The sequence below is a fragment of the Dromaius novaehollandiae genome, chromosome 2 (genome assembly GCF_036370855.1).
Source record: "Dromaius novaehollandiae isolate bDroNov1 chromosome 2, bDroNov1.hap1, whole genome shotgun sequence".
In the NCBI taxonomy this organism is placed as follows: domain Eukaryota; kingdom Metazoa; phylum Chordata; class Aves; order Casuariiformes; family Dromaiidae; genus Dromaius; species Dromaius novaehollandiae.
In genome coordinates this window covers 169,476,475-169,502,540 of record NC_088099.1, presented here as the reverse complement: position 1 = coordinate 169,502,540, position 26,066 = coordinate 169,476,475, and the positions used below count along the sequence as shown (strand labels likewise).

Genomic DNA, 26,066 nt, shown 5'->3' with positions numbered 1-26,066 from the left:
AACCCGTTCCCCCGCTCTGCAAGAGCGTTTCAGAACAAAACACACTTCAAGTCCTGGTCTCCCGGGAGGGCGGGCAACAAAGCGGCTTTCAAAAATAACTCTGGTGGCAAATATTAAATAGTTGGACGCCTTTCAAACAGTGTATCGCAGAGGTGGTTATCCTCACCGCAAACTGCAAACATAATTAACGCCTAAAAAAATCAGGACCTGCATGCACCTCAAGGTGTTCGAACGCTTAGATTGTTTTTCCATATTTTGTTTTCATTTTCTGATCCGTGGGAATCTATAACACTACATAAATCTCTCCCTCTTGCAGATTTTTTAATACAACTTTGTTTTCTTCAAAATCTGCTTAAACATTTCTTTCTTTCTTTATTCTTTCCCTTTTTTTCTTCCCTTCTGCTGGTTGTGGAAGCTAAAGCTCGTGGCTGAAGGGCCCTGTATCGCCGCACGTTCAGCCATTAACCCTTTTGCTAAACACGGCGACCAAAAGGGCAGCAATGGAGCATTTCAAGCAAAACTGCGACCGGCCCTCAGCAGCCGCGCTGGAGACGCCCGGGCGGCAGGGCAGAGCGTCTCGACAGAAGCCGTCGCGGAGACGCGAGTGCAGAAATAACCCGAAAACTTTTTTTTTTCCATAATCAGCTGCTAGAGTTTATGCAGGAAGCTGTTCCGATTAGGAAACTCCCCACACGGGAAAAGTTTGCAAAACTGTCTTTTAACATAAGCAATAAAAAAAAAAAATCACCTTCCTTACTACTCTTACTGCACAGGATGGGTGGAAAAAGTAAATGAAGTCATCAAACCAACGAGAAAATTTATCTTCCTAAATGGAAAAGTCTGCAGCACCAGGGTTTCTCCGCTGCACTTTGACACTTCTGTCGGGGAGGAGGTGGAGAGGGCAGGAGACGTTGTGCCGATAGCAAACGAGCTTACTGAAGGATTTAAATGACACTTAAGTGCATCTACATGTAGCTAAAAGATAGGAAAAAAAGAAAAGGAGGAAGCTAAAGTAGATGCAAAGGCATAAAAGAGACTATTTAAAATAAAAAACAGGCCAAACTTTCATCTTAATAGCCCCCTCCCAGCCTTAGATTTCATAAGTGACTTGGACGTTGTTATGGTGTAAAACACCAAACCTGCAAGTAATGAGTTTGTGTCTAACCTCTGAGTCACCGAAAATAAAGAATTCTAAAACAATCATAAAAAGTAAGCTGCTAAGAATACAACCCTTTCCCCCACGGAAAACCAGACCCTCCCTCTCCCCGCCCAGCGTGGCCAGTCCCTGCAGCAGTAAAACCGCACTTTGGGTATTCTTGTATTTACTGAACGGGCAGTGGAGGGTTGTGCCTCCACATCCACCACAAACAGACAATATACACACACCGGCATTTTATCAGAACCTGTTTCTCAGCCTATAATACAGAACAGTAAGGGTTTAGCTATTAAAACAGCGTGTGCGGGGCGCTCACCTCCGCAGCTTCAGCCACCCGGACTTGGTGCTGCTCTAAGCCAACACCCAGGCTTTGCGCAGGCACCGGGGCGAAGGCAAGGCAAGGACGGGGCGAAGGCAAGGCAAAGAAAGATGGTTCTGCCCCTCCACCTGCTCCCGAAGCTGCCAGGCCTTAGACCGAGCAAGCACAGCACCGGGGATCCCGCACAGGACTCGACTGCTGTGGCAAAAGCAAATTACGGAGAATATATAATAAGTCAGCAGGATGGTGAGGGAAAATCCCTGTCGGTAAAAATACCTGATGTGCTTATGCAGATTGGAATTTCTTCTAACTGGGAGGGCCCATTCATCCAGAGCTGCCAGGAATCATATATCAAGAGAGCGTACGATTACGGGACGGTATGTTTTCGTCCTGCTATGTAACCGAAGCATCTATGAACGAACGCTCAGTAAACCAGTTACTTGCACAAAATTCCCTTCACTTTCATTTGCAACCTCGGGCAGCGCTGCCAGAGCCCTGTTCAAACTCGCATGCATTTTTGTCACGGCAGCTTCACTGACACCGGACCCTGAAAGCTCCTGTTTAACCAGGCCGCTCTGCTTGTGGTCGCTCACCGGAGCCCACACCTCTCCGCGGAGCTCTGCACCCCAGCAGGGACCTGGCGAGCCCTGGCGGCCTCTGCTTTTGCAAAAGATGTGAAAACTGCAGCTTTATCACTCATTCCCGTGATGCACAACATACTGCAAACCCCTGACGTACGTAAGCTTTCCTGCCGCTCTCTGCCGTCGGGCCACAGCCACGAAAGGCCGCTCTGCCCTTCCTGCCTCTCCCGGGAGAAAACCCGCTGCGGCGGACGGCGGGGCACAGCCACCCGCCAGCAGACCATCTGCGCGGCCGGGTCTCCAAGTGCTGTGCTCCACGTCGGCTTCGCCTCTCCCACGCGCTACGCCGCGGACAGACAAACCTCCCTTGGGCCAGCTCAGCTCCCACAGTTAGGCTATTCCCGCAAACCCTTGTCAAAAGTAAATGTAAAAATACGTATCTTCAAATGTCACCATTAGCTCAAAATACACTGTGATTGTTCAAGCAAGGAATGACCTGCACAGGACGACTAGGGGTTTCAGGCTCTTTTGGCGGGTCACAGATTAACACACGTCATTCAAGAACTGTGTGAAAAAAACAAAACGTAGCCGCAGGTCAAATGCAATTAAATTACGGGGCTTCATCCAGCATCTAGACCAAATGTTTCCACGCCGTTGCTGGTTTGCGATACACAGTGGAGGTCATTTTAAGTCTGCAACTCTAATTACAGCGGCATCAGGGCATCCTCAGCTAAAAACCAGTTTCCACACAGCTTTTCTCACTTTGGCCCCTTCAGCCGCCGCAGAGTCACCCCGGCAGAGGCCACAGGCGAGGCAGGGGCTGCCGGCCCCGCTCCCGGCATTCCCCTGCTCCTCGGCTACGGCTCGGAGGGACCTGGGAATGACGGAGCCCTGCTGCGAGGACTTTGCCCCGTCCGGTGCGGGGCACAGCAGAGGGACAGCTCGGGACGGGCGTCAGCAAAGCCCATGCCCCAAAAGGATAAGGGAGACAACACAAGACAGGATAAAGCTGGCTCTGACACCTCGGACGTGGCACGCGAGCGGGATCTGAGATACAGGAGCACAAGGCACAAGCTGGGGAAGAAGCTGTGGGATTGCGAACAGGGTATCAGGGCAGCACGCGAGGCCCCGGGACCCCCCACGCCGGAATGCAAAGCCCAGCACCCCCACGCAGGGCCCACGCAGGGGCACCAACGCAGCACGTGCACCGCGGTGCAAGGCGCGATACGGGGGTCTGTGTGACACAGGGATCTGTGTGACACAGGGATCTGTACCGGAGCCGTTAAGCTGGGAGGATGGAAATCAAGTGCGCCATGTGGGTGTGAAGCGCCAGAAGGCACAGAAGGGACAGGAGCAGGACAGGTGTGAATGGCACCTACGTTAGCAGGTTATCAAGCGCTCAGCAAAACCCAGATGGGGAAAACAAGGGATAAAAACCAAGAGACAGCCTAAAACAAGGTGCATTCAGGCTCGAGCACAGGACAGACCGGGCCACTAACAAGTGACGGTGGGACCACGAGGAGGAGGATGCCTGTGCATCCTCCCCTTCACCCTTTGGGAGCTGGCGGCGGTTGTGGTCTCCTGCCTCCCCTCTGCTGGGGTGAGGATCTGCCTGCTGCCTTCGGTCCCCGGCCCTGGGTGCCCTGACGGAGGCAGGCAGACTTGGGCTCCTCACGGGGGGAGAGGGCCCTTATGGCGATGGTGGGGGCGAGCCTGGAGCAGAGCGGGCAGGGGAGAGCAGTGACCGCGGGAGCTCCGCAACAGCCTGGTGCACACGCTCCGGGAGCCTCTGCCGAGCCCCGGGAGGGAAGACGAGCTGCAGCGGTCCGAGCCCCTCTCGGCGGAGCAGCCGGACTCCCCAGTCGCGGAGGCGGCGGGGCACAGCCAGCCCTGTCCCTGCAGGGCCCCGTCCGGGAACCGGGGAGCCACGGACGGCTGAGGCCGGCGGCGACCTCGGGACATCACCGCGCCCGCCCCTGCTCGCGCAGGGGCTCCGGGGCTGCCCGGGACCGCGGCCGGCGGCAGCTCCGCGCCCGCAGCACCTCGCCGGCTCCCCGGCACCGCTCCGCACCGCCCCCCGGGGCCGGGCCCCCCCGGGCAGCTCCCCGCCGCCCGCCCCGGGGCCCCGCACGGCCCCGCGCCCACCTGCTCGCGGCGCTTCTGCCAGCGGCCGCAGGGGCTCTCCTCCAGCACCTCGCTCTCCTCCTCGCTCTCCTCCTCCTTCTCCTGCGCCAGCCGCGCCTCCGCCTCCGGCACCGCCATCCCCGCGCCGCGCCCGGGACTGACAGCGCCGCCCGCCCCCCCGCGCCGCTCCGCGCCGCGCCGCTCCGCTCCGCCGCGCCGGGTCCGCCCCGCTCCGGACGTGCGGCCGCGCACGGCCCGCCCCGTCGGGGAGGAGCCGCGGGTCCCGGCCCGGGAGAGGCGCCCGGCAGCGCCCGCTGCCTCTGCCCGACCCCATCCCGCCCGGGCCACCGCCGCTGGCCCCCACCGCGGCCTCGGCCGCCCCTCGGGGCCCCTCAGCGCGGCCCCCCTTCTCGTTATTCCCGTGGTCCCTGAGCGCTTCCCTGCTGCTCCCTTCCCCGAGAAGCTGCCGGTCCCCGCCCGGCGCCCGGGTCCTGCGCTGCGCCCCAGGCGGGAGCGGCCGGCGGGGCTCCGGCGCCAGCCCGGGCGCTCGGTGCCCGGGAACCTAAGGCCGAGCCAGAAACCCTCCAGATGTTTTCATTCCTTTGCAGAGTTCCTGGCTCCTGCCTGATGTGTTCCTTTCCCCGCAGCCATCTCTGGTTTCCTTCAGTGCTTGTTATTTGTTCCAGCCTGGTTCCGCGCGGGCGCTGGCGCCTGCTCTCTGTTCTGGGGGATGTCCTCGCTGCAGACCACCCCTTCCTAGCCGGTGTGGTTACCCCCAGGGCCGCGGCGAGGCCGTGCCTGGTGCGAGCCAGGTGCCGCGATGCCGGTCGGTCCCAGCGGGTGAGCGCAAAGTCCTGCTCGCTGGAGCACAGTAAACGGACAGGAGGTGTTTCCTTGTGCCGGCACTCCAGCGGGTCCCGCCTGGCAGCCCCGGGCTGGTTTGACGGCGGGGCACCTACGCGGAAACTGGTACCACCAGCTCCAGCTGGGCACGGCCACCCCCAGGACACCAGTTACACCACTCTGCTCCCCGTGTCTCAGCTGGGTGCCCAAAGCTCCCAGCGTCACCTTGTCCCACGCCTGCCCGGCAGGACTTCTGGAGCAAACCACAGGTGCTTTCCACGGTGGAAGGCAGACGTCCAGCCGGGAACAGGTACGAGGACAGAGAAGGCAAAGGTTAGAACCAAAGATAAAATACACAGCGCTGCCCGGGAGACTTTCCTGCCCGTGTGTTTCCGCAAGTCCCTTCGCCCTCCTGTGACAGCCGCCCATTTTATGTGGAGCTGTTTCTGTTTCCGCTCTGCCAGTTGTTGGTCAGTTCAAAGGTAAGTGCTGGCTGGGTGGCTCACACGGGGGTCGAGCTGCCAGTTTTAGCAGATATCCTTCCGTAAGTAACAGTTCTGTTCAAGCAAGGAAGGCGGGCCACGTGCAGGCTAAAAGCCATTTTGACAGATTACTGGCCAGTTAGGCTAGAACGCAAGCAGAAGATGTGCAGAGCCGATAGATGATGAGACAGGGACGTACTGGAGTGAGTCCAGTGAAGGGCCACAAAGACGACGAAGGGATGGGAGCATCTGACACGCGAGGAGCGGCTGAGCGAGCTGGGACCGTTCAGCCTGGAGAAGGGAAGGCTCCGGGGGGACCGGATCCCTGTGTATAAATATCTGAAGGGGGTGTGAATAGGGCAGCGGAGCCAGACTCTTCTCAGGGTGCCCAGGGACAGGCCAGGAGGCAATGGGCACAACCGAAAACACAGGAAACACAAGAAAACAGTGCTTTACTGTGGGGGTGAACACCGGACAGGTTGTCCAGAGAGGTGTTGGAGTCTCCATCCCTGGAGATACCCAACTCGACTGGACGTGGTCCTGGCCCACCTGCTCCAGCTGACCCTTCTTGAGCAGGGGGTCAGAGCAGATGATCTCCAGGGGTCCCGGCCAGCCTCAGCCGTTCTGTGATTCCGAGGGTCTGGCTGGAGTCAGTGGAGAGACAGAGCTCTAGCAGAAAAGCAAATTAAGTTCTTTGCAGTAGCACTTACCATAGAGGAGGGCCCAGATGAAGCTTTCCTGTACAGGAGGAAAGTCAAAGGAATTATCTCAAAATCAAATAACGAAAGAAGAGATTATGTAACGAATCAATAATATGAATGGTAAATTGCCAGGGTGAGATATTTGCCCAAGCGTTCTGAAGGAAAGCAAATACTAAATTGCCAGGATATTTACTGTAGTGCCTAAGGCACAGGCAGCACCAGGCACTGCAGTTCAACATGTCCATAAACAGTCTAGGAAAGTCATGAAGAACAAGATGACCAAGTTTGCCGATGACACCAAGTTATTCAGGGTAATCAGCTCTAAAGCTGTCTGTGAAGAGTTGCAGAGACCCGTGCAGTACATGAAGGGTATCAGAAGCATGGACAGGCTTTCACGGGAACCAGGGGTGCCCAGTGAAACTGATAGACGAGAGTTTTAAAACACATGAATGGGAGTAATTTTTTACTCAGTGTTTCTTGGGTGGAAATTTTAGTAGGCGAAACACTGTGGAAGTCATTACCAGACGATGTTTGCGGAGGCAAAAAGCAAAAAAGGATTTTAAAAGCCATTAGGCAAATTTGTGGGAGAAAAATTGATTGAGGGCTATTAAACACAAAAACACAGATGCAGCCTCCAGCTCAGGAGGGCTCTAAGCCGCAGATTGTCAGGAGCTGCGAGTCGGCAGCAGACAAAATACTGCTTGGCCCCTGCTCCGGTTCCTGTGTGCTTCCTCTTGGGATCGACTCCTGGCAGCTTGCAGTAACAAGATGCAGGGGTATGTAGGACTTGGGTCTGACCCCCCGGAGTTGCGCTCATGATGTCTGCTGTTCCAGGTCTTTTCCAGGGAGGTGACACTTTCTGCCTTCACATATTCTTTGTGGAATTCTCCTGTTTTTGTATTCACATGTGCTGGACACGTCCTTAGCTGGACGTTGCTGTGTCCCTGGATTGACTCCGCTCTTCAAGTGTAGGCAGCTCATACGGAAATCTTTAAGATCCTTTTAGGTATATAAATTGCAAGCAGCAGCATGAGTTGTTTGGGTCCAAGATCTCTGCTCAGACTCAATCACTGTTCTCAGCTTGTGACACCTTGACTTCTTGGGACACGTTACAGGAGTGAAGCTCTTGCCCAAACAGGAGACAGAGGTGCTATAGGGTCAGTAGATGCTCCCGCAGCATCGTACTGTCTCTGTATCCTTACTGCCCCCTCGTCCCTGCTGCCCTGACGATGCCTCCGTGTCCCACTGCCTCTTCCCTTGCCCCGTCATCCCCAATGCCTCCTCCACATCAGAGTAAGCCTCCTTTTGTTCCTTCCCCGACTTCATTTTTTCTTGCTGGATAATGTATTGTAGGACATATTTGTCTTGCTGGTTCATTTTCAGGCACAACTAACATGATCCTTGTTCATCTGGTTGTCCTGACTGTCAGGTACCAACAGGCAGGGGAAACCTGGTCCGTCCATAGTACACCTTTTCTGCGGTAAGGACAGAGCCTCACTGTCCCGCTCAGGCTCAAACAACCGGGCTGTGGTAAAGCAGGGAGCCAGACCTGAGTTTTCGGTGCCCAGCGCTGCCCATTGGGTGCTGCTGAAGGGTGACCCCCAGGCCCTCGTCTCCACGAGACCGGAGGGGGCTTTGCGCCGGGCATGCATTTCGAACCCGGGTCTCCCCTGACCGGCACCGGGTGCTCTGGAGCAGAACCCTGCCTGTGTCTTGCCCCAGGAGCTGGCTGCTGTTTTCTTCACCAGTCTCCAAGAGGCAGTTTCCACCTGGGATCCCCTAATGTGTGGCCTGCTGCAGAGAGCCTCTGTCACGGTCTGTCCTGAGGCCTTTCTCAGGTTGGTTCTGTGCTTTGTCTCACCTTATCCCACGACCAGTTTGCAGTCGTGGACCTAGTCTGGGGATGATGTGCCTGCATCCTGCAGCACTACGCTGCAGAGAGAGCGCTGCCGCCTTTACCCCATCTTTCCGTGGACTCCTCCCTGGCTGCCTGAGCGTGGGAACACCTCCAGAGTGCCTCCGTTTGGGCTGGGACACGAGCCTAAGGGGGTCGGGAGGTCTCAGGTAGTGAGACTGGATGAGGAGGGGTCTGTAGGTACAGACCGTGCTGGCCTGTGGCATTCATGGTGCCACAGGAAGGCTTTGCGGCTTGCATGGGTTTTGCTCCGTCAGAGGGACTGGAGAGGAGGAGGGACTAGTCCTGCTCAGCAGGCGCTGGGCAACAGGGTGTTCACAAATGTGGAACTTGGGGTTCTTTTCAGATCTCATTCAGTTTTATCAGTTTGATGATTACAGCTGGCCCTGGGCACCGCTGCAACAAGGACTCTGGTTTGAACCACTCCGACATACTTTTACAGATGTTTTGACTGGAAGGAAGACAGAGGCCCTGAAAGTTGCTTCATAGTGGCAGTCCAGAGGGGCCCATTTTGCAGTGATGTGCACTGGCCAGAAGCCCCTTGTTTTATTCAGTGTGGGTCCCCAGTGCGTATTATTTTGAGTGTTCTCTGCACACTATAAAGCTGTGTCTGTAAACTGCCAGAGTCTTACGGGGTTTCTTGAACGCCTTTCGGAGTTGGTTTGATTTGGTCCCTTTCCAGAGTGCCTGGTAGGCTCCAGGTTTTGCAGTGCAGCCTCGATGATGTGGTGCTGCCGGGACCCTCCCTCCGTGCAGGAGCAGGGCACGCACATGCCACTGCTGGGGACGGGACCCTCCCTCCGTGCAGGAGCAGGGCACGCACATCCCACCGCCGGGGACGGGACCCTCCCTCCGTGCAGGAGCGGGGCACGCACATCCCACCGCCGGGGACGGGACCCTCCCTCCGTGCAGGAGCGGGGCACGCACATCCCACTGCCGGGGACGGGACCCTCCCTCCGTGCAGGAGCAGGGCACGCACATCCCACTGCCGGGGACGGGACCCTCCCTCCGTGCAGGAGCGGGGCACGCACATCCCACTGCCGGGGACGGGACCCTCCCTCCGTGCAGGAGCGGGGCACGCACATCCCACCGCCGGGGACGGGACCCTCCCTCCGTGCAGGAGCGGGGCACGCACATCCCACTGCCGGGGACGGGACCCTCCCTCCGTGCAGGAGCAGGGCACGCACATCCCACTGCCGGGGACGGGACCCTCCCTCCGTGCAGGAGCAGGGCACACACATCCCACTGCCGGGGACGGGACCCTCCCTCCGTGCAGGAGCGGGGCACGCACATCCCACTGCCGGGGACGGGACCCTCCCTCTGTGCAGGAGCGGGGCACGCACATCCCACTGCCGGGGACGGGACCCTCCCTCCGTGCAGGAGCGGGGCACGCACATCCCACCGCCGGGGACAGGCCCGCTCCCGGGCTGAGCCAGCCCCAGCTCCGGGCAGGCGCTGACACGGTACTGAGGCTTGGGCTGGAGCTCCCTCTCTCCCCTCCCTGCCAGGAGGCCCCTCTTCGCTTGCCATCTATTTTTATCCGCATCTGATGGATTGGGCTGGGATGCACTGACGTCACATGTTTTTGCACAACCTGCACTTTGTTACTGCTTAAGGTTCACCCTGGGTGCCAGACTGACGCTGGGACGCAGACAAACATCTTCCCTGCTGCTTTGCCGTCTTTCAGCACATTTGTCAGTGGTTTCTGCAGGGCAAACACAGCCAGCAAACAGCTTCTCAGGAATCTGCTTGTGTTTACTGAGTTACTACACCAAGCTCTCAGCTCCCCGTTCCCCAGTCCCTCAGTGTTTGCACAGCCCTCACGTGTGCAACCCCAGCGGCGTCAGCAGCTAAGTCAGACGTGCGCATTCGCGGGAGCACAGGCCGCGCGTGTTTAACGCTGCGGGATCAGAGCCCTCCCGAGAGTACAGCAGAGCCGGTTCCCGAAACTGCTGCTTATAGCTCTTGCTGCTGAAAGCATCTCCGCTGTCACCCCTGGGACAGCATATCCTTCTGCAAACATCTCCGGGCAAAGTTCACGCCGGAGAGCTTGCAGAGGTGCTGCAGACTTTGATGGTGTGTAAGCCCTGCTCGCCGAGCGCTCTCTGTTCCCACCGGCAGCTCGCAGGCAGTGCGGGAACGCGGGTCCCGGCGCTGCCACATGTGCTGCCACTTGGGGAAAGACTCCCGGCTGTGTGCGAGTGACAGTGCAGCCGCAAAGCACAGCCAGAGCCAGCCACGGGAAGGGGCACGGCTGCTTGCGTGGGATGCGCTGGGACGAGGGCGCTTGCTGCAACTGGCCGCGGCTCGATGCTAAAAGTGGGATGGTTTAAATCGATGCGAGTGGGGAAGCGGAGGGAGAGGCCACGTGCCGTTGTGGGGATGTGCGGCTGTCCGTGACTGTGGGACAGGCTTTGGGCGATGCAGAGCTGAGCGGGGCGCAGAGAGGCAGAGGAGTGCGGCGAGGGGAGAGCACCGATGGGAGGAAGGTCTCCCTGTGTGAGCAGGAGCCGGAGCCGTGGCACAGAGGGAACGGCTGGGGCAGCGAGGGGTGAGGGGAGCAGCTGAGGGCAGGGACGAGGGGGTTGAAGGGGTGTGTGTGTGTGGGGGGGGGGTGCTGTCAAAGGCCCGTGTGTGATAATGCTCTGGAGAAGCTTTATCAGTAATTGCCCTACAAAAGCAGCTGTCAGAGCTGGGCGAGGTGATGCTCTGACTGGGACCCCACCGGAGCAGGCTGCTTTTCTTTTGTCCTTTGGTTATAGCTGGCCCTGCCCAGAGGGCGCCTGGATTATGTCAGCCCTCAGTCCCCGCTCTGCGTCTTGGCAGGCTGCTGCAGGCAGCTGGAGCGGCTTGGTGCTGCTCCCGAGCCCTGGCAGGAGGCCGTTGCTCGCTCTTTCCTGACTCCCAGCCCCTTTCGCGGAGAGCAAAGCCCGGCTGCAGGCAGTGCTGCTCGGCACAGGGCAGCACCTTCAGCTCAGCCGCGCGCCCTGTGTGTGGGGTGGGCCGGGCCCAAACCCCGCTGTCTCCATATCCCAGCCTCGTGTCTGGCTGCCGGGGTATTTCGGCTCTTCAGCCTGTGGTTTCCTCCTGGTTCTTTCAGGTCCCTCCTGGCTGTCCCTCCCCGGGTCTGCGGCTCCCCAGGGCACGCGGCCGCCCCAGAACCCGCTCGAGGAAGACCTCGCACCCCTGGGCAGAGCTGGGCAGCTCCGCGCCCTGTCCCTGCCCCGGCTGCGTCTCGCACAGCCTGCCCGGAGGTGCCGGTCCCGGACAGCGCGGGGGGATGCACGGGAGCATCCGTGGGCTCAGCAGCAAGGTGGGGGGACGGCGCAACGAAACGCTTCAGCTGCCGGGGCCCAGCCGCGGGTTTGAACCCGTCCCCGTGCTGCCGAGGCTGCCCGGCACCCTGGGCAGGGCGAGGAGGGCCCAGGTGTGGCCCGGTTCCAGAAGGGGTACGAGGCGAATAACCCCATCCTTACTGCTATAGCAGTAAGCAGTTAGGTGCAGCCTGGGCTATAACACTGTAGCTGGGGAGTTCCCTGTTCCAACAGCCTTTAAACACTTTTTTGACCTTTTATTAAGAAAAAGAAGTAGAACCAGTTAAGTGGAAAATTAGGCAAGGCTTTCATTTTAACAGTATCTTTTGTTCCCTTTTCTGTTTGAGTTGAAAGCTTTCATTAGGAGAAACTCCTTGACTAACAGACTTTCAGCTGAACTTAAAGTCAGTGGAGACACCCTGGAGCTTTGCTACTGAAATCTCCTCTTTGTTCCTTTAAGACAAAACCAAGACAAATGGGGACAACAGCAGCTCAAGAGAGTAACAAAGACAAAAAAAGTAACTTCTGTCTCCTGTAGGGTTTGCAGCCTTGCTGCTGCATAGACGTGGACACAGCCCATGTCCCATCTGCCACTCAGACACTGGATTGTCCTGGAAGGGGAATTATGAGTGGGAAAGTAGGCTCTGAGTGCCAGCCCCAAATCAGGCCAAGAGCCAAATTTACTCAGTATTTTTCTCAATTACCTCGTCACAAAATATTGGGTGTGTGTCAGTAAGCTTTGTTGAAAGGCGAGGTAGTGAAATGATAGGGCAGGAGGCTGGAACAGCATTCAGGAGCAATGGATGACATTGAAGGCTGAACTAAGAGTCATGGGAGGAAATTGAATGGTACAAAATGCAAAGTCATGCCCTGGAGTCAAAGAACACATATTTATGCCATAATTTAGGAGCCCCTGATCTGGAAACGATTAAAGAGGAAAAGAGCTGCATGTGTACAGCCACCTCAGGATGAAGGTAGCCTGCCATGTAATGCAGTCATGAAGACCTGACGCATTCTTAACTCCGTTGGGATGTATTTCCAGAGAAGGCAGAAAGCGCCAGTGCTGTTGTACAGACCATGGTTTACAGTGCGTGCACCAGTGCTGACCAGCCCTGCTGAAAAACATGAATTCATAACAGAAAAGGTGCAGAGAAGAGCAACTGAGATGACTGCGGGGATGCAGAGTGGAGATGAGAGCAGCCCAGCTTGATAGCTTGTCAAAACAGAAGTTGAGGGGAGATAAGATTGCTGAGGGTAGCTTTATCAGTGAAAAACACTAGAGCAGGAGGAGACCTGCTTCAACTGAAGGATGGGGTTTGCATAAGAGGAAATTGGTCTGAACTGGCTGGAAACTAGGAGAAGGTTTCTAGCTGCTGGGGGAGAGAGACTGGAACAAACTGCCACAGCAGAGGTGCAGCTTGCTCATTTTGCAGAAGGATTTCCATGGGAAGATGCTTCATAGCAGTGAGCAGACGTGCTCACCTAGGAGGGCCCTGCCAGCCATGGCTGCTTTGGTTGTGTGGGTTGACGTGCTCCTGCCAGGGTGATGGCTGCGGCTGGGTGCGTGGCCCGCAGTCGGGGCACTGTCACGGGGATCCATGGCCCCTGTGCGTGGGGAGCTCCATCACTCACCAGGGAAAGCTGCATGTGCTGTGGGCACAAGACTTGCTTCCCCAACAGTGGCTCTGGTCTGTCTGGCCTGTGGACATGCTTTGCCGGTTTTCTGTTCTGCTCCCAGCAGGTCAGGTCCCTGGGCTTTTGCTCTCGACCCGTCTTCTCTCGTAAAACAGAGAAGTTGCCCAGTGCGTCCACTGGTGCAATGTTCCTGCAGGGACTTACGTTCTCCCATGCTGGGCAGTGGACATGCAGCCTGCCTGACCCTTTCTTTTCCTCTATTCCTCCATGCCTCGAAAAAGCACTCAGATACTATTCAGATGCATTCAGTTATGCAACCAGCTTATAACTATGCAAATGTATGCAGCTTTTCCCTTACACAATGTCCTGTTTTCTTTCAGCTTCTTTTTTGGAAATTCAGCACTTCCTGTGGGAGTGCAATCTGAGCCCCAGGGAGCCATCTGGAGCCCTCCCAGCCGCGACTCCCCAGCCAGGCTGGAGCTGGCATCCGTCCCCACCAGAAGCCTCACCACCCTGGCTGTTTGAGTCCTCCTGCCCACACAATCCAGGCCCTTCGGTCTACTCCACACCTCCGGTACAGACTTGGTGACAGTCCCCTGCAAGACGCAAGAACATAAAGAAGGTCTGCGTGGTCCATCCAGTTCTGTAACCTGGCACTGGTGTGTAGGAAACTGTGAGAAAAAGACAAGTGTATACTGGTACTGCTCTGGTACGTCCTCCTAGGACCCAGTGATTTGTGGCTCTGGTAGCTCTTGAGACGTACATCTATCTGCTATTTACTAGCTCTTGATGGATTTTCCTCCATGGATTACTCCAATTGCTTTTGGAATCTGTATAAACTTTTGGCATCCAAGACATCCCGCAGCAAGGAGTCCCACAGCTCAACCACCCAGTATGTGACAAATTACTTCCTTCCATCTCAGCTGGCTTCCTGCTGGACTCTGCAACAACCCCTAGTCCTTGTGTTAGAAAAGACTGAACACACAATCATCTCCCTAGTCCTTGTGTTAGAAAAGACTGAACACACAGTCGTCTCCCCACTGCCAACTGCTATGTCATCCCCTTTGGTCCTCTCTTCCAGGCTGTGGAGCCCATTCAGCCCTTCCTCTTTCCTATGTTCTGTCATGCTTATGCTTCTCCGAGTCTTGATGAGCTGGGACAATGGTGCTCTGTTCTCTGCACCCTTCCTAGTAATGTCCAGCAAATCCATCGTCTCTGCAGAGCAGAGCGGTAAGTCTAGGAAGTCCCTGTGCTGTTGCCTGCCCGTGTAATATTTTACCCCCACGTCAGTCTTTTTGTTAGTGAGCTTCCACTGGCAGGTTGGCTCCCTTGCACCTGGGACTCCAGACTGACGTAGGCATTCATGCAGCCCAGGGGCAGTCCGTGTCCCTGGCTCTGCATGTCACCTTGCAGGGACCCAGAGCTCTGTGCATGGGGGACGTTCTCCAGAGGCGCCCCAGCTGTGGTGGGCACATCCTGGGCTCCCGCCCTTGGTCGGTGCCTACAGGTGCCCCTCACTGAGAGCTCTGGGCGCCCACCAGCCGCACCAAGCGCAGTGCAGGACGTTCCCCGTGGAAGGCACGGCTGAGCCTGTGGGGAGCACCCAGGGAGGCCGCGGCCCCCGCAGCTCTGGGGACGTGAGCCGGCCACGCAAACGTGCCACCGCCCTCCGGGGCACCGCAGCCCGGCCACGGGCCCGTGCTCATCCCAGGACCTCCGTGCCTGGCTCTGTGCCTGGTTTGCCTCCTCCCTGCCACGTTGTGCCTGGAGGGCTGGAGGAAGGGCTGGTGTGGGTGGGGTGTGCGAGCCCCCGAGCAGAGCAGGGCCCTGCAGTGCAGCAGGGTGGTGTTGCCCACCTCCAGCAGGGCTGGCTGGGCAGGCACGTCCCTGTGGGGGCCTGGGCTGTGGGGGGCCCTGGGTCGTGGGGGCCAGGGGGCCTGGGCTGTGGGGAGCCCTGGGCTGTGGGGGCCAGGGGGTCTGGGCTGTGGGGAGCCCTGGGCTGTGGGGTGCTTGGGGCTGCGGGGGCTTGGCAGGCCCAGACTGCAGCGGGGCTGGGCTGTGGGGGCCATGGGGCTGTGGGGGGCCGGCATACCCAGGCTGGGGGAGGGCACAGGGCTAGGGGGCTGGTGTGGGAGGCCCCAGCTGTGGGGAGCCGGGCTGTGTGGGGCCAGGCTGCAGGGGGCTGGGCTGTGGGGCCAGGCTGTGGGGCGCTGGGCCATGTGGGGCCAGGCTGCAGGGGGCTGGGCTGTGGGGAGTGTGGCTGGGGGGCCGGGTTGCAGGGCCCGGGGCTGCCGGGCGGGCGGGCGGACAGAACAACCCGCCCCGGCGGCGGCGCAAGATGGCGCCGCGGAGGAGCGGCGCCCCCGGCCCCGGCCCCGGCCTGCGCAGCGCGGAGCGGGGGCGGGGCGGGGCCGCGCCGCAGGGGCCGGCGCAGGGCGGTGGGGGCCCTGCCCCGCCCCCGATCGCCCCGCCCACTCGGCAGCCCCGCCCCGCGCCCGCCGGGCCGGCAGGGGGCAGCAGCGGCGGCAGCGGGAGCGGCGGGGCGAGCGCGGGCAGGCGGCGGCAGCGGGGAGGAGGGGGCGGGGACGCTGCCTTGTGGTGCGCAGGGAGCGCTGTCACACGCCGACACACACACTGCCCTGTGACACACGCACACACACACACACACACAGCCCCTGGCTGCACACGTGCAGGGACACACACTGCCCTGTGACACACGCACACTGCCCTGTGACACACACACACACACACACACACACACACACACACACACACACCCCACCTCACTGCACACGTGCAGGGACACACACTGCCCTGTGACACACGCACACACACACACACACACTGCCCTGTCACACACACACACACACACACACACACACACTGCCCTGTGACACACACACACACACACACACACACACACAGCCCTGTCACACACACACACACACACACACTGCCCTGTGACACACGCACACTGCCCTGTGACACACACACACACACACACACACACACACACACACACACACCCCACCTCACTGCACACGTGCAGGGACACACACTGCCCTGTGACACACGCACACACACACACACACACTGCCCTGTCACACACACACACACACACACACACACACACTGCCCTGTGACACACACACACACACACACACACACACACACAGCCCTGTCACACACACACACACACACACACTGCCCTGTGACACACGCACACTGCCCTGTGACACACACACACACACACACACACACACACACACACACACACCCCACCTCACTGCACACGTGCAGGGACACACACTGCCCTGTGACACACGCACACACACACACACACACTGCCCTGTCACACACACACACACACACACACACACACACTGCCCTGTGACACACACACACACACACACACACACACACACAGCCCTGTCACACACACACACACACACACACTGCCCTGTGACACACACACACACACACAGAGCACCTGGCTGCACACGTGCAGGGACACACACACTGCCCTGTGACACCCCCCCACACACTGCCCTGTGACACACACACACACACACAGAGCACAGGCGCACACCGGGGACGCTGCGGCAGGCGCTTCTTCCCGGCTTGCAGGAGCCTTTATTGACGGGCGGCCATGGCTCTCCCCGGCAGCGGCGTCTCCTCGCCCCACCGCGTCCCCCCGCCCCATGGACGTCCCACACCGCGCGTCCTCGCGGGCGTCAGGTCCCCGTGCGCCGTGCCACGCTCCCGCCGGACCCACGGCACAGCCACGGCACGGGAGAGGTCCGAGCGTCCCTGTGCACCGTGCTGCACCGTGTCCGCTGCCCTTGCTGGCACCCCGGACGCTTGTGCAGCGGTCGTCCGTCCCCGGGGCTCTTGCTGCCGCGGACCTGCCTTGGGTGGCCTCTCCGACCCCTCCGCAGCGGTGAGCCCTCCTGGCCCCCCCCGGGAGCCACCCCGGGGACGCCTCATCGGGCCGCGACCCCCGGGAAGTGCTGGTCCGCATGGCGAGGGGTCCTGCCGGGGCGACTGCCCCGTGCTGCGCGCGGTCGTCAGCGCTCTTTCCTGCCCGTGATTCTCGTGTCGCGGAGAGCAAACGCCTTTGCGAGTGCCCGCGCCGTGTCCCGCCCGCGGGGCAGACCCCCCCGGCTGGGGCGCGCGGTGCTAGTGCTGCTGGCGGTGGGGGTGACCCTGCGGGCCCGTGGTGACGGTGGTGGTGATGGTGATCCTGTTCACGGTCAGCCCCCCCGTGCCGTAAACATCCAGGCGGGCCTCCCGTTTGTACGCGGAGACCTGGTGGCGGGCGAGGAGTTCCCGCACGGACACCCTGCGCTCCTGGGACGGGCCCAGAGTGATGTAGGAGCCGTCGGCCTGGAGGAGATCCGCTATCGGCTGGGCGAGGGGAGCGGGAGGGTTTTCTTGGCTGCGCGTAGCCGTGGTGCGGATGGCGCTGAGCAGCTCCTGCATGGGGAGTGTCCCGGCACGGTACAGCCCCAGAAGCTCCTGCCTTTTCTCCTCGGGGATGGACCTGGAGTGGAGCAGGTCCCACACGGAGACCTGCTGCCCCTGGAACTCCTCCGCTGCTGTTTCAACTGTGGTCGACCTCAGCGTCTCCTCCCAGGTCCTGTCCTCCTGCAGACGGGCGTCCTCAGCTCCTGCGATGGTCCTCTCTGCCTCTGCACCGCTCACGTCAGCCGACTGCTCTGCTCTTGCTGCTTCTGCCTTGCTCACGATAGTGCTGACGACGGTTTTCACCTGCTCGAGGGTCAGCACTCCTCCCTGGTACAGCTCCAGCAGCTCCTTTCTGTTCTCCTCGGGGATGTACTTGGAGTGGAGCAGGTCCCACACGGAGACCCTGTGGCCCCGAAACTCCCCGACCTCCATGTCGACGGCTGTGGATTTCAGGGCCGTTTCCCATGGTTCCTCTTTGGAGGAATGGGCATCCTTGTCTCCTGCTGCTGTGCCTGCGTCCTTGCTGGAAGTGTTGACAGCAAACAGAAACTTCCTGCTTGTGGATTCATTTTTTTTAATGAGGGTAGTGACAACAACCATTAACCGCTCCAAGGCCAGTGTCCCGGCACGGTACAGCCCCAGAAGCTCCTGCCTTTTCTCCTCGGGGATGGACCTGGAGTGGAGCAGGTCCCACACGGAGACCTGCTGCCCCTGGAACTCGTCCGCTGCTGTTTCAACTGTGGTCGACCTCAGCGTCTCTTCCCAGGTCCTGTCCTCCTGCAGATGGGTGTCCTCAGCTCCTGCGATGGTCCTCTCTGCCTCTGCACCGCTCACGTGAGCCGACTGCTCTGCTCTTGCTGCTTCTGCCTTGCTCACGATAGTGCTGACGACGGTTTTCACCTGCTCGAGGGTCAGCACTCCTCCCTGGTACAGCTCCAGCAGCTCCTTTCTGTTCTCCTCGGGGATGAACTTGGAGTGGAGCAGGTCCCACACGGAGACCCTGTGGCCCCGAAACTCCCCGACCTCCATGTCGACGGCTGTGGATTTCAGGGCTGTTTCCCATGGTTCCTCTTTGGAGGAATGGGCATCCTTGTCTCCTGCTGCTGTGCCTGCGTCCTTGCTGGAAGTGTTGACAGCAACTAGAAACTTCCTGCTTGTGGATTCATTTTTTTTAATGAGGGTAGTGACAACAACCATTAACCGCTCCAAGGCCAGTGTCCCGGCACAGTACAGCCCCAGAAGCTCCTGCCTTTTCTCCTCGGGGATGTACTTGGAGTGGAGCAGGTCCCACACGGAGACCTGCTGCCCCTGGAACTCGTCCGCTGCTGTTTCAACTGTGGTCGACCTCAGCGTCTCCTCCCAGGTCCTGTCCTCCTGCAGACGGGCGTCCTCAGCTCCTGCGATGGTCCTCTCTGCCTTTGCACCGCTCACGTCAGCCGACTGCTCTGCTCTTGCTGCTTCTGCCTTGCTCACGATAGTGCTGACGACGGTTTTCACCTGCTCGAGGGTCAGCACTCCTCCCTGGTACAGCTCCAGCAGCTCCTTTCTGTTCTCCTCGGGGATGAACTTGGAGTGGAGCAGGTCCCACACGGAGACCCTGTGGCCCCGAAACTCCCCGACCTCCATGTCGATGGCTGTGGATTTCAGGGCCGTTTCCCATGGTTCCTCTTGGGAGGAATGGGCATCCTTGTCTCCTGCTGCTGTGCCTGCGTCCTTGCTGGAAGTGTTGACAGCAAACAGAAATTTCCTGTTTGTAGATTCTTTTTTTTTAATGACAGTGGTGACAACAGTTATCATCTGCTGCAGGGTTAATACCCTGTCCCGGTACAGCTCCAGAAGCTCCTGCCTTTTCTCCTCGGGGATGTACTTGGAGTGGAGCAGGTCCCACACGGAGACCCGCCGCCCCTGGAACTCACCAGCCGGCACATCGATGGTGGCAGACTTTAAGACGTTATCTAGTTCTGCATCCTCTGTTGAAAAGGCATCTCCGTTGTCCTCTGCCCTTATCGCCTCCCTGTGTGGACTTCTGGCGTTGGCCACGAGTGCAGTATTTGCTGCTTCTGCTTTGTTTATGATGGCGGTGACCACAGCAACCACCTGCTCGGTCGTCAGTATCCCTGCCCTGTACAGCTCCAGCAGCTCCTGCCGCTTCCCTTGGGGGACGGATGTGGAAAAGAGCAGGTCCAACAAGGAGATGTTTTTCCCCTTGAACTCACCAGCAGTTACGTAGACGACTGCAGACTTTAAGGACTTTCTCAAGCGCTGCTCCTGGGCGTGTGTGTCCTGAGCCAGCTGTGATTCTGCCGCCTTGTTGCTGGGTGTTGCCGTGGATGAGCTCAGATCCCTGTTTTCCATTTCTGCCCCGGTGATGATGGCGGTGAGGATGGCGGTCATCTGCGGGACGGTCACCGTCCCCGCCTTGTACTTCCTGAGGAGCTCCTGCCGCCGGTGGTCGGGGACGTAGCGAGAGAAGAGGAGCTCCCAGACGGTGACGCTCTGGCCCTCAAAGAGCCCCACGCCGACGGTGGTGCGGGCGGCCTGCAGGGCTTTCCGGGCGTCCTCGGTCAGCTGGTAGAGCACCGAGCCCTTGTCCATCACGTGCAGCATGAGCAGCCCCGTGTCCGGGTCGGGGACGCAGCGGCGGAGCAGCTGCGTGTAGGTGAGGTTCTCGTGCGTGTTGGGGTCGAAGCAACTTCTTGTTTGATTCTTGGGGTTGGAAAGGAACTGGCACATCTCCTGGTCGAAGTAGCCCCGCTGGTAGGCCACGTCCACGGGGATGCGGTGACCGTGCACGGGGTCGATGATGCCGCCGGTGGCGATCTGGGCCTCGAGCAGACGGATAGCATGCTCCTTCACGATGAACTCTTTCTTCATGGCCTGGAAGAGGGAGACCCTGTGTCCCGTATACGGCTCTGTGTACCCTGTCACGGCTCGCTCTGCCGACAGCAGCTTCTCGTAAAAATCTCTGCCTATGAGTCCAGCGGTCAGTGCCTCCTTCACCGTCAGCTTCTTGTTGCTCACCGGGTCGGTGAGGCAGCCTGAAGCAGCCTGTGCCTCCAGCAGCACCAGGGCCGTGCCCGGCATCAGGATCCCCCTCATCGTGGCATCATAGATGCTCATCTTCTTATTCCTGGCCTGGACGAAGACTCCAGCTATGAAGTAACCCCCGCCCCAACCCAGCTCCTTGTGTCCGTTTGCAGCCATGTCACTTCCCATGTTGTCCATCCTGTTCTGCGGGTATCCACTCCTGCTCCGCGTTGTCTCTGGGAAATGCTTCTGCGACGGGGGGGCAGCGTGCTTGTCTGCGAGGAGAGAAGCAGAAGACGTGGTGAAACACAGGTACTTCTGCAGTTTTCATGCTGTGTGTGAGGAAAAGCCTCTCCCTGGATGTGGTGGCAGGAGCTCAGAGATAAGCTGGGAGCAGGGTCTGGGGCGCTGCTGCTGCCCGCTTCTCTGAGCGGGAATTTTAGGGCAAAGAGTGCCCCATGTCCAGCCCCGCTTCAACAGCAGAAGAGGCCTTTTCCGGAGAGCAGCTGCAGCCCGGCAAGCGCGTGTGCTGCCCGTGCGGCACGCTGTGCCGCTCCCGCTGCAGGGAGCTCCGCACCTCTGTGCACAGCCGCACGCTCTCTGCACGGCGATGCCGCAGCATCGCCACGGGCGGGCTCGGTGCCTGTCCCCAAAAGCTCCTGCTCTCAGGGCAGGAGAACAGAGCGATGGCTGTGTGCGAAGGGGGAGCAGACGAGAGGACTGGCATCAACCAGTCCCTCACGGGCACTTGCAGGGGGAGAGATTTGCGGGCCATGTCGCAGAGGACTCTGGACTTGCTGGGCTGGGTTTGCCTCGGGACCGCGATCTAACAGCCACCGCAGACTGTCCTCTATGGATCTGTTCAGTCACGTCTGCGAACCCAGCTTTGGTGTTGACCCCCACAACATCCTGTGGCACCAAGGCCCATGATTTAATCACACATTGCGGGGAAAACATTTTCACGGGGAGCTCCTGTCGCCTGTGCTGTGGGAGGCAGTGAACGATCATTCTCCATTTTTAACTAATTGTTAGTGTAGGAAAAATGATAGATAAAAATATATATCTCAAGAAACTGCAGAGTAACAATGGACTAAGGACAAGTGTCTCTGGGACCTTGCTGTCAGTGGCCTCTTGCAGTTGGTCTCTCCCATTTACACTGGCACTTTGTAATTAGTGTGGCTGGTTTTGGGTCAATCCAATGGGTGCCCTTGCCCGTAAAAACGCAGCACCCTTATCCAGGATACCAATTTTGCTGTCTGAAATGTTTTTAGAGGAAGCCAGCTGTGCTCCCAGGTAGATAAGAGAGCACCCATACAGAGACCAAAGGTCTGTGTAGGCCAGTGTCTTGTTTCCATCCTCAGCTGTAAGTGCACGACAGGGGAAGGATGAAGACCAGGGAAACATATATAATATTTCCCCTGTTTCTATGTCACCCTCCAACTATTTTCAGCTCGGTGGATTTCATGGGCTGAACACATTTTGCATCTATTTGGTAATCGTGGACGGACCTCTCCTGTGCAGTCACCTAGTCTCTTCTGGAACCCTTCTAAACTTCCAGCATCCGCAGTATCTCATGGTGACGAGCCCACAATCTTGTCAAAATAGCAAAAACAAAAACCTGAAACGTTTCTTTGGGAACACCCATCTCCCATAAAACTACAGTGACTGACATTAATGATGTGTTTAACTCATTAATTAACAGGGTCACAGCTTAATTCTCTGACTGTTTACCTAACTGGTCTAAAAGTCTCTTAGTCATTGCTTTTGAGCCATTTGAATATTGGACCCACGCTAGTGTGGATGGATCATGGTGTGGGGAGAGGTGCGTGCAGCAGCTGCAGCTCAGCCCCTGCCTCACTGCGGGCAGCTCCAGGCTCTTTTCCGACCGGCAGCTCTGGTCCATCTCGTGGCTTTGACCCTGGAGAACAGTTTCTCTGCCTGTTCCCTCCTCTGCCTGTCTCCACCGATGCAGCTGAAGCCTCCTGCGGAGGCAGTGGGCTGACTCTGCGCCCGCTCTGCCGGCGCCCGGGTCCGGAGCAGAGCAAAGCACTTGGTCACACCCAGGAGTGGGCGACACGTATGTAGGACACGCGTGTTGTGTCAACACCCTGTGCTGGGAAGACATTGCGCAACCGCGGGCTGTCATTAGCCGGTCTCTAATCAGGACTCCCGATGCTGGGAGCTGGCTGCACACGCGGCTCCCAGGGCCGGGGCTGGCTGAGGTCCTCCCGCTGTCGCAGCAGCCCCAGGGAAAGCGGTTTTCCAGCTGGGCTGTGGGCAGGGGTGACCTGGCGCTTGCCCTGCACCTCCCTGCCGCTGGACCCCGGGTGAGACCCACCACGAGAAGCGGCATCCTCCCGTCTCAGGCTGCCTGCAGGCTCCGGCAGATCCCGCAGCTCCGCTTACTTCCCTCCCACATGCCGGTGTCCTGATCTTCTCAGCTAAAGCCTTCAGGATGCAAAGCATGCCTCGTGCAGCAGTGGCTCCATCCCGCCCCAGAGCTCTCCGTCAGCCCCCTTGGCCCTTCTGAGAAATGAAGAAGTTGTGCCTGCCCCAGTGCCCCTCTGGGCAGGCTCTGTCCTACCTGCTGGTGGCTGGCTCCCGGGCGGGCTCTCCTCCTCCTCCTCCTCCTCCTGCCGCCTCTCAGACAGGATAAGCAGCCGGGGCAGGTGCTCAATTTAAATCCTTCCCTTCCCCGCCCCTGGGCACGACGCGCTGGCCCTGCCCTGTGCCTCAGCCCAGCCAAAATGCAGACGTCCGCCCGCCGCGGCCGGGCCGGTGCCGGTGCCGGTGCCGGTGCCGGTGCCGTCGGGGAGCCTGCAGCCCCTGCACGGGAGCGGCTAGCTGGCTGGCGAGGCAGGGTCGGGGCTCTGGGCGCAGCGGCCGGCCCTGGGTGCAAGCTGCAGGGCGTTTCTCCTGCTGATGCTTTGGCGAGTGACGGCTGAGGAGTCTGTGCGGCTTCTGGACTGCTCTGCCCACCATCGTGCACAAGGGATGGCCCTGCCCTTGGCCCCCGGCTGCCTCCTGTGCTGCCAGGGCCACCCGTCCCCATCTCCGTCACTGCACGCCGCTGGGCAGGATCGCTGCCGTGGGCCCGCGCCCGCCCGGTGCCCCGTGGGGCAGCCCCTCATGGTGGCACGCCTGCCGCCCTGGGACCTCTAAGGCAGGAGCCGAGGGCTAATTGCCCCGGGGGTCACACAGCTCATCTTCGCCCCAGGTTTCCTGGCCTGTTGGAGAAAACCCCCGCCCCACGCAGAGCGAACAGCCCTCCATATTCCCTCCGCTCTGCAAGGCAGCCCCTCTGCATGACTTTTGCCTCCTGCTCTTCACTCCAAGTGACTGAAGGGCCCTGTGGATCCGGGCTTGGTAAATCTGCCTTTGCACTGGCTGAACATCTTGGCGGGGCAGCTGCCCTCGCACGGCTTTCCGTGCTCTCTGGCCAGGGCAGAGACTGAGTCTGTGTCCTCTTGGGAGGAACCGTCCCTCTGTGCAGCCATGGCTGGGCAGGGGAAGGCACCAGAGCTCTGCTTGGCTGCAGGCCTCGTTCGCAGTGCTGTGGAGGCCGCTGGTTTGTGCTGCTGCCTGAAGCGGCCCCAGGGTGGGAACGTCTTCTGCCCCGCACCAGCCCGGTGAGCCAGCCCGGTGCTGCCGGCCAGGGTCTGCGTGGGAGCGCCGGGGGGCCGCTTGCTTGCAGAGGGCTTGCACGGGCTGGCCGGCTGGCCGAGGCGGGCTCGTGGCGCTGGCCACGTTTGGGCTGAGTGGGGCTGATGAACGGTCTCACGTTGGAGTCCACTTCTGTGTCCGGGTAGGACAGACCACGTGCCATGAGGCCAGAGCCACAGCCCTGGTGGACAGGGCTCACCTGGCTTCTGCTTCCAGCACGGAGGTGGGTTTGCCTGGATCATTTTGGCGTGTAACGGTGTGCGTGGCTGTATGTGTGCTTGGGGGTGACCGTGTCTGCGGCTGTGTGTGTGTGTGTGTGACTGCATATGAGCTCATGGGAACCTGCACACGACTGTAGCTGTGCGTGTGTGTGTGTGCCTGTGTGTGTGTGTGTGTGTGTGTGTGTGTGTGTGTGTGTGTGCGTGTGCATGCGACTGCACGTGTGCATTTGTATGACCCTGTGTGTGTGACTGTGTGTGTCTGCACATGCATTGCGTGTGTGTGTGTGTGTGTGACTGTGTGTGTCTGCACATACATTGCACGTGTGTGTGTGTGTGTGTGTGTGTGAGAGAGAGAGAGAGAGGCTGTACGTGCCTGTGCAGCTGTGCATCTGAGGGTGCGGGAGCCTGTGCGTGTGTTGGTGTGAGCCCGCGCAGGTGTGCGTGACTGGGTGTCCCCGTGCGGAGGAGGCTGCTGCCTGCCCCTGCCCTTCCTGCCCCGGGTGTCCTGCTCGGGTGCGCATTCCTGCCTGGGTGGGTGCCCGCCGGACTGGATGATCAGCACTGACTCACGAGGCTGGTTCGGCTCTGGGAAAGGCTCCCGGGCGGCAGGTCCCTCTGTGCGCAAGGGTACCGCGTGCACAAGACCCGTTTCCACTGTCCTCTCTTCCTCCCCTGAAGCCCTTCCTTGCCTGGCACTGATTTTTAACCTGCATTATGTGGGCTGGGGTTGCTGACGCCGCCAATTCACTGCTAATCGCACTTCGCTGCAGGATAAGGGTCAGCTATTCCGGCCAGACCACAGCGAGAGCTTTATTTGGGCTGCATCACCGGCAGGCACGGGCGTGAGGGGGTGCAGAGGGCACCTGCCCTGTGCCAGGCGAGAGGATCCTGCCTGTCCCCTCTCACAGGCCCGTTCTGTGCAGCGCAGACCCTGCACGCCGGCCTGGCCTGGCCAACACCAGCGAGGTGGCATTAAGGTGCCCTGCGTTGGTCCCCTCCTGCTCCACGGCCCAGCAGAGCTGTCCTCCGAGCTGTCCCAGTGACGCTGGACCACTCTTTGGGGCTGGCCCTACTCGTTTAGACACCTCTGAAGTGATGGTAGCTGGCGGCTTCCCTGGAAGGGCCATTACTTTGCATTTGTCAAAACAGAGATTTACCTCCCCGCAGCGGATGCCTGCTGCTGAGCAGGAGCCCAAGCTCCTGTTAGAGCCGTGGAGAGCACGTCAGGGCCCTCTGGAGCCCAGAGCACGGCTCCTCTGACCCTTGCATCCGTCCGCTGTAGCATGTGTCCGCCAAGCACCACCGTCTGTACGGCCCGGCTCTCCCTTGGCTGCGCAGAGGTGACCTCCACGGCCACAGCATCTGCAGTGACTCAGCCCTGCGTGTCACCTTCTCTCGCACGTGTGGGTCCCTAAACGGCCCCACCTTCCTCACAGGCGCCAACGGGCTTAAACGGTGCCGCATCGTGTGGAAATGCTGGTGTCTCACCCTGAGCTCCTTCCCAGGTTGTCCACTCCCATATGGAGAACACGGGTCCCTCTCGCCTGATGAGGGCTGTTTTTTAACCCTCATCCGTGCTTCCTACCTCCAAGACTGTTTCCAAGACATGAAAATACTT

At 59.4% G+C, this 26,066-nt stretch overlaps 2 protein-coding genes and 1 long non-coding RNA gene across 3 annotated transcripts in view; 1 reads left to right on the top strand and 2 right to left on the bottom strand.

The window, feature by feature from the left end:
- The window catches only part of NRBP2 (nuclear receptor binding protein 2), a 30,493-nt gene extending 26,095 nt beyond the window's left edge, over positions 1–4,398 (bottom strand). The window contains exon 1 of the mRNA XM_064508012.1: positions 4,202–4,398. Coding sequence (XP_064364082.1) covers positions 4,202–4,318 — 117 coding nt within the window. The 5' untranslated portion in view covers positions 4,319–4,398. The remainder of the gene's footprint in view (positions 1–4,201) is intronic.
- A 46-nt stretch (positions 4,399–4,444) lies between these two features.
- On the top strand, positions 4,445–8,732 carry LOC112992340 (uncharacterized). The gene is made up of 3 exons (XR_010388076.1): positions 4,445–5,505; positions 7,041–7,212; positions 7,287–8,732. It is a non-coding gene; the product is annotated as an uncharacterized LOC112992340 (long non-coding RNA).
- An 8,035-nt stretch (positions 8,733–16,767) lies between these two features.
- The window catches only part of EPPK1 (epiplakin 1), a 37,030-nt gene continuing 27,731 nt past the window's right edge, over positions 16,768–26,066 (bottom strand). Inside the window, exon 3 of the mRNA XM_064505520.1 lies at positions 16,768–20,882. Coding sequence (XP_064361590.1) covers positions 17,250–20,882 — 3,633 coding nt within the window. The 3' untranslated portion in view covers positions 16,768–17,249. The remainder of the gene's footprint in view (positions 20,883–26,066) is intronic.